A 20170-nucleotide genomic window follows, 5' to 3' on the forward strand; every position below is an offset into this window, starting at 1 on the left:
TCAATCTCATAATAAGATCATATCCTGAATATTAATAATTAAGTTTTTTTTTACTTGTATTGCTATTTTATCAATACCCTGTAAAATAGTTTAAACCTCTAAAGAAAAATAGAAGATACCTAAACTATCTTCCTCGCTCGACGCACCGCATTAGACCTACACTACAATTAGTCATTATCTACCTGAATTTATAATAAAAATAAACGCCCACTGTATATAAATATGGCGAATTGCGACCTCCGTGCAGTATCCTAAGAATCCTGTTGGTGAACACTGGCTGTGTACAAAGTTGAAAATAAAAATGAAAATGGGGTCTTCAATGTATGTGGCGTTTTTGGCTGTAGCCGTTGCGGCACTTTTCGGGAACACCCATGTAAGTACCAATTAAATAGTGATTGATTTTCTGGATTTACTGAACATCTGTGGTGGTTTAGTGTAAAAAATATACAGGGTTATAAATATAAGTAAGCCGAAAAGGGTTACTCGGGGGGTCTATATTGCATTCTAAAAATACAAAAAAAATATCTAAAATTCATTCTCTAGACGACCGAATGGCGTAGTGGTTAGTGACCCTGACTACTGAGCCGATGGTCCCGGGTTCGATTCCCGGCTGGGGCAAATATTTGTTTAAACGCAGATATTTGTTCTCGGGTCTTGGATGTGCCCGTAAAATGGCAATAGGCCCGCCCCCTATTACATTGGGACTAACATAACACTCTGGCGAAAAGTGGGTGCAGCAATGCACCTCTGCCTACCCCGCATGGGAGTACATTAGTACAAGGCGTGAGTGCGTGTGTGTGTTTTCATTCTATATACATTCATTATATGTCACGTAGGTAAGTAGGTACTTTTATATTAAATTTTTTTACTATTTTCCTGAATTCGTCGAAAGTGTTTTTCCTAGAGGCACCCTTTTTTAGCTTACTTTGCTACATTTGGAGCAACCTGTGGAACAAACACTTGCGTATACCTTAATTAGAGCCCTAACACGGTTACTTAAAATTGTGCATCTTAACGGCCACATTCCTTATTCTACCACAATACATGTCCCTATTAACCACAGGCCATATCCGACGAAAACCGTGAGAAGCTCAAGAAGGAGATGGCTCCGATCTTCATGGAGTGCGCCAAGGAGGGAGCCTTGAACCTGGACGACCTCAAGCAGTACAAGGGAGTGAAGGAGTTGCCCGCTGATGAGGGAGTCACCTGCTTCTTCGCCTGCGCATTCAAGAAGATCGGAATGGTCAGTGGTGGTTATTATAATTATTTCTTGGCTGTAAAATTTCACTTTAATTTTGAGTCTTGATTGAAATAAAAGCGCACATATTATAGGGGTACATTCACGCCGTATCCCCTTGGCTGAGGTGCTGCATTATTTGTATTTTCCACCGTATGTAATATAGGCTTTTTGCCCCCCCTAAGGCCTAACCAAGATCCTAGAATAAATGTGCGATAATATCATAAATAAATAATATAAATAGGTCCTTCAGTGCAACAACAGTGTTTGTTTGTGGCCTAGTAACTTTGAATGGATTGTTGAGTTTGCTAGGAATCGATCGTAATGTTATCTGCTTATATAACTGTTAGCTGTATAAGACCAATTTCTTGATACTTTTGGTTGTAAAGTCGTTTTAAAACATTCATATTGGAAATTTATATTTATATTGCCTATTGGCCAAAATTTGCCTAAGCACAGCAGTTTATTACCGCTCTGTAACAATCTTGTTTTTTATTTAAATTAAAAGTTTATTTATCTCGATGTTTTTCCATAGATTGACGACAAAGGAATGTTCGCCGTTGAGGAGTCCGTGGAGAGAGGGAAGAAATACATGGACAGCGAGGAGAAACAAAAGCACCTCGAGGAAGCTGCCAACACCTGCGCCTCCGGTAAACTAACACTTACACAAATCCTCGACATCATCATCATCACCATTTTCACCTGGACATAACTTGCCTTGTTGTTAAGCCTAGTCAGAGGCTTTCGGGCAGCTTGAAAACATCTGACAGCCGGGTTGCCACTTACCCGATACCTCTCTCAGCACAACCCGCACTAGTCCAGCAGGCTAAACTAAGCCTAATACTCTTTCTTGATTGGAAGAAGACCCGCCGTGCCCCAGCAGTAAGGGCGTGATGGGTTGTGGTGAGGAAAGCAATTACATTGGACAGAGTCGGTCGGTCTCGGAGGATATGAGTTGCTTTTGTGTATACATAAACGATGGAAGTATGGTGTTCAAGGAACATAATACTTCTCTTGATGATGCTCCTGCCTCTCGTGACCTTAAACCTGTATCTGAGGAGTTTATGACCGCTACCGGCTGTGCTATATATCGCTTGCCCAGTTATTTAGCGATTTCGTTAGTTTTTCGTCAACACAAAAATCATCATCCCTTCATTAATACATATTTTTTTATTTGTACTTACCTATTTATTTTTACAGTGAACGATGAGTCAGTATCTGATGGAGACAAGGGCTGCGAGCGCGCCAAGCATCTGTACGAGTGCCTCATCAAGCAGGCCGAGAAGGTAGTTTTATTATTTATACTTTTTTAACAGAGTAACAGAATAGAGAGAATTTTTTTTAAAAACTCTGTTTTATGTTAAAATCTGAAACTGGCAATTACTAATAATACCGGTTGTCAATATTATCTGTGGCTTTGAGTGTCTACAGGGTGTTGCAAAAAGGGTATACTAAGCGGAAAAGAAGTGACTCAGTGAGTCATTCTGAACAAGTTTTGGAAATTTTTATTTTTCTACGAGTTTTGGAAATTTGACAAAAAACAATTCTGATTCTGAACAAACAAAACTTGTTCAGAATCAGACCCCCTGAGTCACCAACTTTCGGCCTAGTATACCGTTTTTGCAACAGCCTGTATACTGAAAACTACTGTCAAGTTTGATGTTTACCTCCACTGGGCTTTTTGAATTCATAATTTAGAAAAATCGTTTCTATACATACTCAATATACTTACCTATAGTGCCACAATCTTATCTGTTCCGGTGGTCAAAATGTGCAACAACGAGACGTCATTGTCAAACGTCATTTCATACTCTGTGCGTTATTTGAGTTGTCAATTTATGCGAAGAGGCTGACGCTACGTTATTTAATTTGTTTTGTGATTTTCTGGGTGAAATAATGCCAAAATCGCTGTAATGTGATGCAAGAACAGTAGAACTATATATATTGGCTTTTATGCAGGAAGAATAACATATTCAGGCGCCTTTAATTCCGTTTGAAAAATTGGAAGAACGAGTTGCAGCGGCTACAGGTTAGTGTTGCCAAATATGACGAATAATTTTACCCATATATTCCATGTAATTTTATTAAATATTTTACCGAGAGGCCCGTGCCCCAGCAGTGGGGACGGGATGGGTCGTGATACTCGTGATGACAAGTATATTTTATAATCTTTATTTTTCTTTGATTACAGGTGTGAGGACATGACATGATACTTTAAATCTTAGGCAGTATACCAAGAAGAATTTCTTGCACCTGCAGCGATTTTATACGAAATAATGATGAATTATGACATGTCATTGTTTTCCAAACCTATCAAGAGTTGGCTGAAAGAAATTGATTTTTGGCAATTAGCCTTTGAAAGGAGACCCGTGCCCCAGCAGTGGGGACGTGATGGGTCGTGATGATGATGATGATGAATTAGCCTTTGCACACTGTCTGAATTTCTTTTAATTGTATGCTCTTGTTTCTATTTACTTTAGAAAATGTAAAATAAAGTGTTCAAAAATAATAATTAATACCTAGTTTTTTTAAAGTCGTATCTCGTTATTCCCACGACCCACATATATTACTTATACATTGTAATCTAGATTTAATCTCCTATATCAGAACATAATCAGAACTAATTTTATTTCTGTTCGCCGTGGACAAATTTTCCATACAACAAAATGTCGTTTAATATATTATATCCTCTTTCATTTACTATCGACCCTATATTTTGATTTATCTATACTTATGAATGTACCTAATTATAACAATAGGTAATAGCAGAAATGCTTTGTCATTTAAACCAGAAATAGGCAAAATTTAATCGATGGCATCACTGGATTCGATCACAGCGATGTCGCCACCGGAACAGATAAGATTGTGGCACTATAAATATATATTTATTTCAGTTTGGATTGGAGCTGCCAACTTCAGCTGTATAACTTCCACGAAATACATCAGTTCCGGAATGTGAAGTGTCAAGTTCCTAAATTTATTTCAGTTTCTTTTTCTACCAACAAATATATTTTTTGATTTCTTCATTCATTATGAAAAATTTTGTTTGTCTCCTTGATTTATTTCTTACCCCTTACTAATAGTCACTCAAAATCTTCTGTTAGTAATTTTAATGTAGGTAAGTAAATACAAATTAAATAGATGCACATATTTGTCACCGGTACCCCCGACGCTATAATAAAATGAATCGTCGCTACACTGCGATATTTACACAATTGTTTAGTATTTTTTCTCAAAAGCACATAATACGATACAACTACAGTTTTCACTCTTTCATCTGTAAAAATCCTGATGAATTACTTTAATGTGCAACTCCTTGATGTAAAATAAACGAACTAGTGAAGTGTGTACAAAAACTATCCTCAAAAAAAAAAAATGTTTACAGTCAAAGTGAGATAAACGTTTTAAGTTCAAACAAATAACAACCATATTTTGTACCAATGAATTTGTCATAAATCTTCTAACCATAGAACCAGGGTGACCGTTCATACTTAATGTTTCTAACCGAACTAATTCAGAATAAAAGTCCACTTGGAAAGTGAGTCATTCTTTTTTACAATATCTTGTTCTTTTATTGTTTATCAAAATTGTACCTAATTGCTTTTCGCAGTTTCCGCAGTACTTATAGCGACAAAGTTAATGTAATTTACTGAGACTTAATTGTAAGTTACAGTAGAAGAATCCGAGTTAGGTACTTATTTCTAGGTTGTCGGAAAAATTCAGAATCGTTATGAGTACAAATACAAAGTAATAATCGCAAGTCGAATTTGTTGGTATGGAGATGACTTATTATTGATTGTCGTTTCAAACCTATCCCCAAAATTATGCGCTTTATATCTCCACATCACTTTATTTTACAATAGGTTAAATGCTAAATTGGTCCTTTACCCGTTAACTTACACCAAGTGAGAAAGAACGTTCTCCAGAAATCTCTACAAGAGATGTCCTACGAAGATACAGAGAACTTATTAACTATTGTCAAGTGAGAATTGTTACCGTTTAATTTAACTTATTATTATTACTGTATAACTAAACAATACTTTTAACTTATATAATTACCTACACCTAACATAAATTGCCTTGTTTATAATAAATCTAACATAAAACCTTTAGAAAGTAAGATTACTTAATATTTTCTGTTCTAAGATTATTTAATTTAGATTCTAAAATTGTTTAATTTAGAGCTTTTCCATCTGAAATACAGGAAAAACTCTGTTATTTCCTAGTTCAGATCAGCATTTTAAACTACCTTTAGCATTAAGAGTTGACCTATTTAGTCCAGTCAAGGAATGAGGTGTAGAGTGCGTGAGCAGGTAACTAAGCGATTCCTTCAGAAACTTGTTCAGGGGGCTTAGGTTGTTAACATACCAAAAGTCCTGACTCCTAGGTGATGAGCGGGGGGGAGGAGAGGGGGGTAAAGGTACAAATTTTTGGTTTTTCGCTTATATCTCGAAAATGGTGCAACGCAGAGAAATATTTTCAAGGCATAAAATGGAGTTCGTTATATTACCTAAAACTTTTTTACCATATGTATTTTTCTAATTCCTAACCGTTTTCGAGTTATTTCCCTCGGAAAAAGTTAAAATTTACAATAAAAATCTATTCTAGTCAAAACATTCATAAACATTGCATCATATTTTCTAAACCGATTCATAAATGAAAATAATGAATAGGAAAGAAGTTGTAGATTTTTAAATTTCCTTTTAGAATATATATAGATATGCTGGTTAATGTCCAACCCGCCTAAAGTTACAGCTATTTCAAACTTGCATTTTGCTAAAGTTACTGACATAACTCACCGAGTTAGTGAGCTTAAGTGTAAGTAAAATAGCTGTAACTTTAGACGGGTTGGACATTAACTAGCATATCTATATATATTCTAAAAGGGAATTTAAAAATCTACAACTTCTTTTCTATTCATTTTTTTCGTTTATGAATCGGTTTAGAAAATATGATGCAATGTTTATGAATGTTTTGACTTGAATAGATTTTTCTTGTAAATTTTAACTTTTTCCGAGGGTAATAACTCGAGAACGGTTAGGAATTAGAAAAATACATATGGTATAAAAGTTTTAGGTAATATAACGAACTCTATTTTATGCCTTGAAAATATTTCTCTGCGATGCACCATTTTCGAGATATAAGCGAAAAACAAAAAATTCGTACCTTTACCCCCCTCTCCTCCCCCCCGCTCATCACCTAGGAGTCAGGACTTTTGGTATGTTAACAAACTAAGCCCCTTGAACAATTTCCTGAAGGAATCGCTTAGTTACCTGCTCACGCACTCTACACCTCATTTTTCGTCATTTATTGACTGGACTATATTATTGTAAATCACATTTAGCATTAAGTATTTTCTGAATAAATATTCTATTCTATTCTATTTTAAATCTCTCTCGTACCTCAGGAATCGGACTCCGGCACCTCAAAAAACATAAAAAGACTTATGTAAATAATTTGTAAATTGTTGAGATTATAGAATATAAATAAATCTAAATAACAAGAATTTTAGATTAAGGCCCGGTACATGGTGACGTGCCGCGCCAATTTTGGGTTTTCAATGCTCTTCACACAGCACACGCAGTGACACGCACACATGTAAGTTTGCACAGTGGGTCATAAACTTTTACTCACCAACTTTATTGACAATTATTTTCAAGTAGTGATTTGAGGGTAAGTATAATTTTTAATTACACTGGTAAGCACCAGGAAAGAGTAGAAATTAATAGGGGTGCCACTTTTCTCCATACTCGGAACCGCGTGTTTTGAAACTATACAAGGCCAGAACGCACCCATAGTGTACTAGCACTGTATAGTTTCAAGTGAAAAAACACTTGAAAATATACACTGTTTGTGCGTACTAATCGCGTATACTTTCAAGTTGGGATTTACTGAATCGTTCTTGAAAATATACATTGCTATTACGCACATTGCTTGATTGGCGTACTTGTCGCATAGAATTTATACCTACATGCTGATTCTGATTTACTTAACTATTTCGGTAAATGTACACATGACTACAATTTACTTGTTCTGCCTGTCATACCTATAGATAGTTAATAAATAAAGATTAACAAACTCTAATTTAATTGATATTAACAGCCATTATACTTGCAAGTAAGAATACTAATATCTTATTATTTATATGAATTAAGAGTAACGTTAATACCTACTACACTCACGAGAAATAAAAAAGTTCCAGTGACGATAGCTCCTGAACGGAAAAGACTAGCTTAATGACGCCGCGCCGTCGGCAATATTAAAGTACATTTAACAACGCATCAAAATAATAAATAATAATATGTGGGGACATCTCACACACGGCCATCCGACCCCAAGCTAGGCAGAACCTGTGTTATGGGTGTCGGACAGCTGATATATCTACACAAATACATAGATAGATAGATAGGTACTAAATATAAATATCAACACCCAAGACCCGAGTACGAATATCTGTCTTTAAACAAATATCTGCCCCAGCCGGGAATCGAACCCGGGACCTTCGGCTCAGCAGTCAGGGTCACTAACCACTACGCCATTCGGTCGTCAAAATATTATTATAACCAACTAAAAACGTAAATTTTGATCAAATTCTAAATGAAATGTTTTTAAAATTGGGGTCATTTGGTGTTGACATTTTGCAACTTGGACTTATTGATTGCTCGTGAGTGTATTACCTATTAGATTAAACCTATTAGAGACATATTTTTCATCAAGCCTACCCTGTCTATCTATGGGTATTAAATATAAAACCTACTAGCTGGTAACTAATCACGTATAGTTTCAAGTGCTCCCATTGCCGCTTGGCACTTGAAAATATACACAATTAGTACGCAGTGGTAACGGCTGCAGTATATTTTCAAGCCATAATTTTGGCCCAACTTACTTGAAAATATACGCTATTAGTGCGTAATGGCCTTGCATACTTTCAAGTAAATCATGGCACCATTTTAATTTGAAACTATACGTGAGCAGTCCCACCCTCTGCGTTCTGGCCTTGTATAGTTTCAAAACACGCCTCGGAACCCGATTACCTTTCTAAACAAATGTAGTATTTACTTACTTGTAGAAAGGTAACTACAGGTATTAAAGTGTAGATACTAAGGGTATACTAAGCCGAAAGGGGATGACTCAAGGGGTCATTCTGAACAACTTTTGTTCTACGAATTTGCAAATTCGCGAAAAAAAATATTCGTTTTCCATGGTAAAAAGTCACGTGTCATCAAAGTTTCTATGAAAAAGGTGTTTTTTGTTAATTTTTAAAACTCGTAGAACAAAAGTTCAGAATGAACCCCTGTCTCACTTGTTTTTACCCGACTGCCGAAGGAGGAGTGTAATATTATTCGATTGTATGTATGTATGTTTGTAAGTATATTTTTTGGTAGCCGAATAATATTTTATTTTATTTTTAGGGTTTCGTACCTCAAAAGGAAAAAAGCAACAGACCTCTTTGTTGTCCGTCTGTCTGACTGACTGTCTGTCACCGCCCTTTTTCTCAGAAACGGGTAAAGATATCAAGCTGATATTTTGCATAGATATGGGGAGTACCCCAAAAAATATTGGGGTACTCCCTCTCCCATACAAGTAAATTGGGGCTGATATTTTTTCCGGTTATTTTGATGGTGTAGGTAGGGTATCGTTGAACAGGTCTTTTAATATAATAGGTATAAAAAAGGTTAAAATATTATTATTTTGCTTTTACCCTTAAATTTGGGGACCACACCATAGACAAATCCTAAATAAAAAACCGGCCAAGTGCGAGTCGGGCTCGCGCACAAAGGGTTCCGTAGCTTAAATCAACCTATCTCAAAAACTATAAGAGATACTTTGATCAAACCAAAAATCGTTGAAAGAGTTAATTAGCATGCATCACCTCTATTTTTTTTAGAATTTTATACCCCGTAGTTATAAAAATAGAGGGGGGGGGACATACTTTTTACGACTTTGAGAGCTGATATCTCAAAAACCGTTCACTTTAAGAAAAATGTTTTTTAGAAAACTTTATATTATTTTAAAAGACCTTTCCATTGATACCCCACACGGGTATGTACATCGAAAAAAAAATTTCATCCCTCAGTTACATGTATGGGGGGCCCCACCCCCAATTCTTTTTTTTACTATTTAGTGTCATATTTTTGTAGCGGTTCATACAACACATATTCCCATCAAATTTCATCACTGTAGTACTTATAGTTTCCGAGTAAATCGGCTGTGACAGACGGACAGACGGACAGACGGACATGACGAAACTATAAGGGTTCCGTTTTTGCCATTTTGGCTACGGAACCCTAAAAATGATTTCAATAGATGGCGTGTTTTTATGTTGGGTAACTCAGAATAAGAAGTGATGATATCTCAGAATAATAATGGTCAATGGTGCTATTCCGCTGAGCACTGAAACCGGTGGGACACAAGTGAAAAGTGGTCATGGAAATGCACTAGGGTAGACCCTGCTCCTAGAACAAGGCATGAGTTTGTGATTTGTGTGCGAGGATGGAAACTTTGAATATTTTCTTGTTTTTTTTATTATTGATGCAATAACATATAGTATTTTTTCTGAGTTACCAACCGAAGTCACCCGTGACAGGGTGACTAGATAGGTACTTCTGCAAATTACACCATCTATCGTTGGTTTTTTTAGTAACTACTGTCTATAGAAGAAATTCCGTCATTGTCAATTTTACGTTACGAATGAATTTAGTAAACCCAGTAAACCTAACTAATCCAGAGGAAACCTAAAATATCTTTCTGTCTCTCTGAAAAACATACTTAATAGCTCGATGCTTTTAGGTATTAACATCTTTGAAATAAAATTCAGTCACCACCATGTTACTGCCCTCATCAGATCCTCACGAGACCATACCTCAACCAGCACCATGAGACTGTGTTTTTGAATCCTAATCTAATGTTCCTACGTTTTGTCATCACTTAGATCCATTCGCTATATTCCAGCTCCTCATCGGTACTTTACGAGACTGTAATGTCACGCGAGAACATTGCCCACTATCTAATTTAATTTAACACATTGAATTCCGACTACGCAATATTGCGTAGTACGTACCATGTGGTACCTAGTGACATTAGGTACCTTATGCTTCGTAAGATTCTTCTCTTCGTATTGCTGGTAAGAATTATGCTTCCTCAATTTCAAATCAAATTATGTTGGTGTCATAAAAGTTGAAAAAGTGCAATGACAACCAATGTGCAGTGATTTTGTATCTGTACACGAAAAGATCGCGAGCTGTCAGTGCTGCCTAAACCGACGTGACCCTTCTTTGGAGGCCAGCGGCCGACTGAGTCAAACGTTGCTTGTGTTTATGATTTTATAACACATAAAGCCGCCATAGATATTTGTATGAAGATTTGAGGGAAAAAAATTTCTCAAGTTTGTTATTAATTTACACAAAATAGGTGTGTGTTTATTTAAAAACAAGGTATTTAGCGCCTAGTCCAAGCATTTATCTTTATAATTTGATAAGAATCATGTGAATTTTTTTTATAATTACGACACAGTTGTTACAATACGGGAGTATCATTTCCTGGTTTTTCGTGATATTCTGAATTTAATTTACAGTTATCCATAATCATTTACTTAAATTCGAATGATTCAGCACCTAGCTAGACTCTTCGGCTACCTGTGTGATTTTTTTCAAGGCTGTAGAGCATCATTTACTACATAATTCTATGACAATGCCAACCCTCGATTCCCTATTGCAGACCCTTAACTCTCTTACTCAACGGTACTTCTGGTGATTCTGTTAGGGGAACGTAAAGTAGTTAAGTATATATTTGATTATTGTTTCTATTGATTCCTTTGTGCACTAATTTAGTTTAACATAAAACGTTTTATACACTTACGGGCAATGAAAAGGTTCCACTGAGAAAAGCACCAAATTGCTCCTAAACGGAAAAGGCTAGCTTCGTGATGGCTTCTGCAACATTGAAGTTAAATAAATAAATAAGTAAGTATATTTAACACAGCATCAGGATATTACCAACTTAAATTATTAAAATTTTGTTCAACTTTTAAATAAAATATTTGAAAAATTGTTCAAATTGTTGAATCGGAAATTTGTGAGTGGAACCTTTTCTTTGCCCGTGAGTGTATATTTTTTTATTGCTGAAATTCTTTAAACTATTTTTATAGCTATGTCGCGTGTTGTATATGTATTAGTGAGATCAGTATCAAACCCACACGATGTTATGCTCGAGTAATAATGACTATTGATAATGACCTAACTGATTTTCAGAATTCAGCACTTACATCCCTGTTTGTATAAAAACTTACAGGCCCAGTTGCAATTTTTTGTAGGCACATCTGCCTAATAATGATTCAGAGAATCCCAGGCAGCGCTGCATGACTCAAGAAACACTGATTAACTTAACCAGCCTTCAGTAATCGTCATGATCATTGTCATTGGATAAGAAAATTTGTTTGTTTCTTGTTTATTTTTTATCCTGTCCATTTGATCTGAATATGGTTTTTATGACTAAGCACTGAAACACGGATTTACCTTCGGACATAGCGCATTAGACCGACACACTGTAATTATGCGATAATATAAAAATAAACGCCCTCTTCTGTATATAAATATGAAAAACTGCAACCTCTGTGCAGTATCCTCGGTACCCCTATTGTGAACACTGACTGAGACAAAAATGGGTTCCCCAGTGCTTGTGGTATTCTTGACAGGAACAGTTTTAGCAATTCTGCACTCTACTAACGTAAGTAGCTAAAAGTTTCAATTTGTGCTAAATGTTCCCATCGTCATCGTCATTAACCTTGGAATGCCGTAGCTCGGAGCAATTCTGTCTGATTTTGCGGCAAACAAAAGGTTACATCTTACACCGTTCCATGAAAAAAAATGAATTTGTCCATTAAGATCTCTACATTGGCCCTCCCACTTTAATCTAATATCTCCAATGTAATTGTAACACACTACATGTCACCCTCAGGCCTTATCCGATGACAATAAAGAGAAGATCAAACAAGACATGGTGCCGATAGTGATGGAGTGCGCCAAAGAACAAGAGATCAACCCTGAAGACCTGAAAGAACTGAAGGGAGCGAAGACCCTACCAGAAGACAAAGATATGATGATGCCATGCTTCTTCGCTTGCACGTTCCAGAAGAATGGCATGGTGAGTGATTTAAAACATAAAATGTTGCCTCAAAGAGATTTTCTGTGTGGTTTCAATGTTGACTTGGACCCGAGTGGTTTGGGTTCATAGTGCACAGATCAGTGAGTAATGCCCATTAATGCCGTGTTTTACTATAATAATTATTATATTATACACAAATATCAGATATCTCAGCCCCAACTCCAAAACCGAATAGTGATAGTACTTCAAAATTTTAGATTTTTGTGACATTATAAAGTTTAATATAAATAGAAATGCTTATACAATATTTTATTATTTACGTCTACAGATGGATGACAATGGAATGTTCTTGCCTGAAGCCACGATAAAGAATGGAAAGAAATACGCCGAGAATGAAGAAGAGGAAAAGAAGATGGAGGAAATTGCCAAGGCCTGCGCGCCAGGTAAACCAAATGGAGACATATATTTTAAATATGATAGATGGATAGATATAATATTTTTTATTTGTTCATACATACAAGAACAGAATTTACAAAGCTATCTCGTTTCATTGTTCTTTTGCATTTAATTATAGTTAATTGTTATTGTTACATAGTCATAAATGCTTAACTATGTAGTGTCTCAATTTAGGACAGAATTATGCCTATCATAGATAAATTTAATAATGAACCGATCATACTACGAGAATGTGTATGGAAATAACAGATGCGCTAGGAGGTAGGCTTTAGAAGAGAAATGTCAATTGAGTGGTTTATTGGAAAAACAACCAATGTCAGAAAACAACAAAAATAATATTTTGATGTCTATGATTATCGTTGAATAAGAGCTTTTCATTGGCTTAAAACGATTTCGGAAGAACTGTCCTAGTCATGGAAGTAATATGTCAGTACATAACTTTCGCTAAAAACAGTTGTTACGGAAGATTTTTTTTTACATACGGCCATTGTCAACATTGCGTTAACAGTTTCTTGTGTCACCTGTACAATAGAGGAAAATGGACACTGGCTGTTTTTCCAATAAACCCCTTAATTTTATTTTTCAATAAAGTTTACATCTCAACTCGCCGCGGCGCCGCGCCGGTGGAAAGCACCATTTATCTTCAGTATTACCATGTATTACGTATAAGGGACTTTCCATAGGAGAGAGATATTCCATGGTGATCAATATTATTCCTATTCTTTCTAGTGAACGATGAGTCAGTGAGCGGTGACAAGCAGAAATGCCAGCGCGCGTGCCTCCTCTACGCCTGCTTAGCGGAACAAGCTGAAAAGGTAACTCAGAAACTGAAAAAAAATACTGTGAACCTGCTTTGAACGAGGAAAATACCACAGAATATCGACCATAGTAATATTTCGGTCGGTTGTATCCACCTTTTTGTTACCCTCCTTTTTCAGTAACAATTTCTTCATTGATATACCTGTGGGACCAGGCGGTGGAAATGAAAACCAAAAGTATTTCACTGAATCACGTTTATTCCAGTATCACATCCTTTAAAAAACAATTTTATCTTCGAGCACAACAACCTTTTCTAATCCTCCATCTTTTCTTAATCCTTTCACTCACCCATTCTTCGTTCCTTTCATAGACAATACTTCCTTTCATAGATAATACTCGCTTTCATAGACAATAGTTCCTATCATACACTCTGCACTATCAAATATTATTAAACGATAATGTTACATTCCTACAACTCGGCCATCCTGTATAGTAGTCTGACCTCAGGCTACTCTAAATAATCTAACACAACTTTAACTTCAATAACAAACAACAATTAAATAACTTTTCAATTTTTCAACAACAAAAAATATTTATCTAACGGTTAAGTATAACTTTTCTTAAGTGACTCTAATCATTCACACAAAAAAAAACAAATTTAAGTACAGTTTCAGAATAGACCTCTACCTAAATTACACAAACATTTAAAATAAACAAATTACCTTACTCTTAAATAAGAAAGTTATGTTAATGTTAACATCAGCTAGGGAATAAACATCACCCTTAAAACACAACAAGTACTTCAACAAAAGTATGAACTTCTTAACATCTAACACAAAAAAAAACATTCTTTACCATAAAATGATAGTAAGTAGTTACAGAATAACACTGCAAAAAATCTTTAAGTTAAATCAATAGTATTTACCTTGTTAAACTACATAGCTACTTATTACACATAACATAGCACACCCTTACTTAGACTTCAGTAAATACAAGCTTATTATGATATTAAACACAACATTTAAATACCAATATGAACATTTTATATCCCTACCTAACAAAATAACAGCTGTAACTTTATTTTTCTGAAAATAAAGTTATTATTATTGAAACAATGTTATATATTTAAAGATGTTAACTACTCTCACTCAACACATAAAAATACAGTTAAACTTTAATGTTATTATCTTATTTTAAATTTAAGCACAATAGAAATTTTAATAACAGCTGATACCTATACCAAATCATATTGGGTAAACCTCTTTCAACCAAACTGTTATGAAATTAAAATCATGGCCACATTTTCATGTAGTCTACACCCGTTGAGGTTTTCCTAGGTCCTTCAGTATTAAGATCAACTTTCTCTACATGGTACCTACCTTTACCTACTTTCTTTACTACTTGATAAGGTCCGAGAAATTTTGGTTTAAGCTTCAAAGTATTACCGAATTGAGTTCTCTGTATGGCTACAATATCCCCAACTACATAGTCCTGAGCTTCTTTCCTTTTCCTATTATAAGTTCTTCTGTTCTCTTCTTGAACCTTCAATATCTGTACTTTAGCTGCTTGTCTTACATTGTCTCTCCTTTCCATGAAATGTTGTCTGCATTCTTCATCTAATAATTCTATGAGCTTTATATCTTCTTTCTGCTTCAGCTTTGTACCGGTAAGCAAGTTAAATGGTGATGTGTTAATCGACCTTTGATAAGTGCCATTTATCACTCTTTGCACCTTACTAACATGTTTATACCAGTGAGTAGGTTCTTCAATGCACATCTTGGTCAAAACAGATATGATAATCCTGTGGATGCGTTCTACTTGGCCGTTTCCTCTTGGTATACCAGTTGTTACAGCATGATGTTGAATCCCTTCTTCTTGGCAGTAATCTTTAAATTCTTGTCCAGTAAAGGCAGCTCCCTTATCAGTAATATACCTCGTTGGATTACCATAGTCCTTCTGATGTAGCCTCAGCTTCTCTACAGTTTCCTTTGCAGTCAACGTCTTAGTAGGGTAAATCCAAACAAACTTCGTGAATGCATCTACTACTGTTAAGATATAGTTGTACATTTTCTTGGTTGCATCCAATGGTCCAAGATGATCAATATGTAACGTCTCTAGTGGCAGCTCTCCTTTGTCTATTGGACTGAGAAATCCTTCTTGTTTCCCTTCCTTCTTGCTTGCTAATATGCATGGTACACATCCTAAAATCACTCTATCTATCTTCTTGGCTAGGTCTTTTATGTAGTATTCTTTATCTATTATGTCCATGGTCTTCTTTTTTCCAAAATGTCCAATTTCATGTGCTCTCTTTATGATTTCGGTCTCCATGATGTCAGGTATTACCAACTTTTTCTCTACACCTTTGTATATCAAGTCATTTTCTATGTAGAAATCCTTGTATTCTGTCTTCTCATTCAGTACTTCTCTTAACACACTTAAGTCGCTGTCTTCCTTTTGTGCTTTACATATCCGTGCATGTAATTCTGAATGTATCAGATAACAGTGAGGGTTTCTGCTTAATGAATCCACATGAGACATCTTAGCTCCAGCTCGGTGTTCCACTTCATAATCAAAATCTTGTAGGAATAAAACCCATCTTGCCACCTTGGCTGATACTTCTTTCTTATAAAGCGTCTTCTGAAATGCTGCACAATCAGTGACTATCTTGAAGTGTATTCCAAACAAATACTTCCTGAATTTTCTCACTCCTTCGACAACTGCTAGAGCTTCGAGTTCATAACTTGTATAGTTTCTTTGTTCCGTCTCGCTAGTCTTTCTACTCATGTAGTGTACTGGATGTAACTTCCCATCTTTCTCCTTCTGCATCAAAATGGCTGCATATCCATATTTTGAGGCATCTGTGTGCATCTCCGTGTCAAGACCAACTTCATATATCTTCAGTACCGGTTCACTACATAGTCTAGTCTTCAATACTTCAAAAGCATGTCTTTCCTCTTCACCAAAGTAGAATTCTTTCTCCTTCTTAAGTAAGTCTGTGAGAGGCCTCGCTATCACTGCATAATTCTCAATGTACTTCCTGAAGTATGAGGTAAGACCCACAAAACTATGAACTTGCTTTACTGTCTTTGGCTCTGGGAAACATCTGACTGCTTCTGTTTTGCTTGGTGAAGGCTTCACTGTACCATCTTCAATGACATGACCCAAATATTCAACTTTTCTTTGTAATAACTGTGTCTTCTTCCAATTAATTTCAAGTCCGTACTCAGACGACACTTTCAATACTATCTTTAGTCTTTCAATAGCTTCTTCTTCATTCTCTGCCAGAATTATAACATCGTCGATGAATATTAGCACTATTCCACCAGCAATCTGCTCTCTGAAAATGATGTTAATAAATCGGCTGAAGTATTTAGGACATATAGAAAGTCCAAAAGGAGCTCGGAGGAACTCGTACTGTCCTTCAGGGCTGCTTGTCACAAACGCCGTGTATTTAACTGACTCTTCTTCTACTGGCAGATGGAAAAATCCATTTTTCAAGTCTAAAGTACTAAATACCCTAGATTTACTCAGCTTGTCTATGTGATCATCTATAACCGGCAATGGGTATTCATCTTTAATCATCTTTTGGTTAATTTTCCTATAGTCTACGCAAACCCTAATACTACCATCTTTCTTTGTAACCAATACTAATGGACTTGCATACTCAGAATAACTAGGTCTTATTATCTCCTTAGCTAACCACTCTTCCACCTGATGCCTAACAACTTCTCCCTCTTTGATAGCTAACCTTCGTGGACGCTGAGCTACAGGCACTTCATCTTTTAAAATAATCTTCAACTTTATTGGAGCCTCTTTAGTAAACATGGGCTTGTAACTAGCAACAAGTTCCTGTACCTCTGGATTACTACATAAAGGTTCATCAGCCTCAATAGGTAAACACAACATGTACTGACCACCTTCAGTTTGTGCCATGAGCTTAACTGTACCTTTGTCTAACAACACAGTTGTATTCAACAGAAATGGTTGACCCAATATGACTTCGTATGGCATAACACCGCATGGAACAATATAGAATACAGTATCAAAATATTTACCATCAACTTTGATCGTAGTATGGAACTTTCCCACGGAACATACCCTAGATGCACCCAGTCCAGTGAGCACCACCTTGTCCTCGTTGTCCTCGTCATGTCCAGCTTTGTTAAGCCGGGACAACAGCTCCGACGACATGAGGTTGACATCGCTGCCCGAGTCTATCAAGGCCTCAACGTCTACATCACTTATTTTGACTAATTTCACTGATTTATTCGAATTACACAGAGATTCACTGACCGCACTGTTTGTGTTTACATTTGCTCGCATGACACTTTGACTTTGACATTGACAGTTACACGATCCCGTTCCTTCGGCTTCGTTCACTTCGTTCGTTCCGCGTCGTTCCCGTTCACCGTTCACTGCAGCGGCAGCGCCATCTTCTGGAATGACCGATACGCACATCGTCCGCTGACCGGAGGCGCCGTTTCCGCTTCCGCGGCTCCCGCCCTGTTGTTGTTGATGCCTCGTCGTAGTAGAAGATCGGCATTCCGTTCCAATATGGCCGAAATTGTTGCAACGAAAACATTTCACGCCATTGGGACACCGATTTGCGAGATGATTCTTGTCTCCGCAGTTGTAGCAACTGCGACCATCGGGTCTCGCCGTCTCTTTCTTCTCACGTGAAGATGAAAACACATTTTGCGTTTTACTTTCGACTTCAGTCTTCTTTACCGTCTTGGATTTCATCTTCTCGTAAATGGCCAACTTCTCCTTTAGAACAGAATAGGTAGTGACACCGTATAAGATAGCCTTGTTATTCTCGTAGTCAGTAATGCCGTCAACGATATATTGAATCGCGACGTAGTCGGCAAACTTGGCTCTTTTGCCCAACTCCTTCATAGTTAGCATATACTGGTAGTACGTCTCATCTTTCTTCTTCTTCCTCGTAGCCATCAGCTCGTGCATTTCCTTGCTGTTCAATGCATCGGGAAATTCCTTTTGTAAGGCAGCACTCAGTTCGTCGAATGTTTTAAACGTCTTCTCCGTCCTCAGCCACAACTCAGCCGTACCAACAAGCGACCGTCGAGCGACAATGAGCTTCTGCTGGGCAGTCCATCCGAATATCTCGGCATTATCCTCTATGTCGGCGGCCCACTTCGCCGAGGAATACGTCTTGTCTTCGCCATTAAATTTGGTGATTCCGCTGAATCCGTCGTTTGACGCCATGCTACCAAGCATCGCGTTGCTGCTTGCGTCGTTTTTTGTTGTCGTCGTCATTTTCCGTCTTCTTCTTCTTATATTCTTCTTATATTTAGTGACCAATCACTTTTTCAACTTTTATTTTATTTCGTCGTAGGTTTTTGATTTCCGTCTTTAATGGCCGTCGTTGTCCTGTGTGCTCATCATCATCACGCGTCGTTTTTTGGCATTTCCACGCTCGATCCCGGACGAGCCCCCAAAATTGTGGGACCAGGCGGTGGAAATGAAAACCAAAAGTATTTCACTGAATCACGTTTATTCCAGTATCACATCCTTTAAAAAACAATTTTATCTTCGAGCACAACAACCTTTTCTAATCCTCCATCTTTTCTTAATCCTTTCACTCACCCATTCTTCGTTCCTTTCATAGACAATACTTCCTTTCATAGATAATACTCGCTTTCATAGACAATAGTTCCTATCATACACTCTGCACTATCAAATATTATTAAACGATAATGTTACATTCCTACATACCTACTGACTGATTGATGCATTTTTGGAACATCAATATCGTGACGATGTTGTCAACAGGGTATTTCATTTGGGAAGGCATCTTTTACGTTCGCAACGGTGTTAAGCATTGGAAGATTATTATAGAGTGTGTGTTTTTAATTTCAAATTTTCTTTTCTTTATTTACAGCACAACATTAAAATGCACGAGTAAATTCCACGGAAGACGTTACCATTACCATCGACTTTCATTTGTTTAAAATGATCTAAAAAGTTAGTTCGTAATAAACGATTATACAATATACGAGTAATAAAAGTTATTCAATGCTGTTTATTTTTATATCTAAGAACCTACCTGTACTGAAACAATACACCCTTGAATATGCTAATAAGCATTTATACCTCGTATCAGCTAAGACCAAACACCTAACTATAATAAAATTAATAAAAGTAGGTAAAACATTATAATTACTGAAATGTAAGTCTTGTTAAAACATAAAGGTATCTAAAATATCTGCAGAATATTGGTAGTATAAGCGTAATAATTCGTTAAATTCTTCATGTTATTTTCCTTTACGTCTCAGGATGAGTACATACATGTTTTGTATAGTGGTCATGACAATGATTACCATACATACATATTCTTATGTACTTACTAACTGTGAATGAAATAATTGTGTTGTATTTGAAAGATACCTGTTAAGCACACATAATGAAAGTCGTGATAAGTAAGTAGGTAAAATATAGTATTACAAAGTTACAGTTGTAAAACTCAATCAAAAAAATATATGTGACGATGACTGACATAATTTTTTTATAAGTCAATTTTACAATAATATTATTAGGTTCACTGAGTAGATATAATGTAATAAAATTATAGAAACCATAAATATTTCTACTTGTACT

The 20170-nt window shown here is 36.3% G+C and overlaps 2 protein-coding genes across 2 annotated transcripts; both read left to right on the plus strand.

The window, feature by feature from the left end:
* The first annotated feature begins 215 nt into the window (after nucleotides 1-215).
* Nucleotides 216-4267, plus strand: LOC105387994 (general odorant-binding protein 56a). Its single transcript, XM_048627125.1, has 5 exons — nucleotides 216-373; nucleotides 1064-1243; nucleotides 1773-1887; nucleotides 2438-2523; nucleotides 4132-4267. The coding sequence occupies exons 1-5, from the start codon at nucleotides 302-304 to the stop codon at nucleotides 4162-4164; spliced, it is 486 nt and encodes a 161-aa protein (XP_048483082.1). The 5' UTR covers nucleotides 216-301; the 3' UTR covers nucleotides 4165-4267.
* Nucleotides 4268-11826: 7559 nt separating this feature from the next.
* Nucleotides 11827-19584, plus strand: LOC105387995. Its single transcript, XM_048627126.1, has 5 exons — nucleotides 11827-11962; nucleotides 12194-12379; nucleotides 12669-12783; nucleotides 13526-13611; nucleotides 19455-19584. The coding sequence occupies exons 1-5, from the start codon at nucleotides 11897-11899 to the stop codon at nucleotides 19476-19478; spliced, it is 477 nt and encodes a 158-aa protein (XP_048483083.1). The 5' UTR covers nucleotides 11827-11896; the 3' UTR covers nucleotides 19479-19584.
* The last annotated feature ends 586 nt before the right edge of the window (nucleotides 19585-20170 follow it).

Source organism: Plutella xylostella, chromosome 18 (genome assembly GCF_932276165.1).
Source record: "Plutella xylostella chromosome 18, ilPluXylo3.1, whole genome shotgun sequence".
Lineage (NCBI taxonomy): Eukaryota > Metazoa > Arthropoda > Insecta > Lepidoptera > Plutellidae > Plutella > Plutella xylostella.

Coding starts and splice junctions, on each gene's coding strand:
- LOC105387994 (XM_048627125.1), top strand. CDS start 302: ATGAAAATGGGGTCTTCAATGTATGTGGCGTTTTTGGCTGTAGCCGTT. Junction 374..1,063: donor CACTTTTCGGGAACACCCAT/GTAAGTACCAAT, acceptor TATTAACCACAG/GCCATATCCGACGAAAACCG. Junction 1,244..1,772: donor CATTCAAGAAGATCGGAATG/GTCAGTGGTGGT, acceptor GTTTTTCCATAG/ATTGACGACAAAGGAATGTT.
- LOC105387995 (XM_048627126.1), top strand. CDS start 11,897: ATGGGTTCCCCAGTGCTTGTGGTATTCTTGACAGGAACAGTTTTAGCA. Junction 11,963..12,193: donor CAATTCTGCACTCTACTAAC/GTAAGTAGCTAA, acceptor TGTCACCCTCAG/GCCTTATCCGATGACAATAA. Junction 12,784..13,525: donor TGCCAAGGCCTGCGCGCCAG/GTAAACCAAATG, acceptor TATTCTTTCTAG/TGAACGATGAGTCAGTGAGC.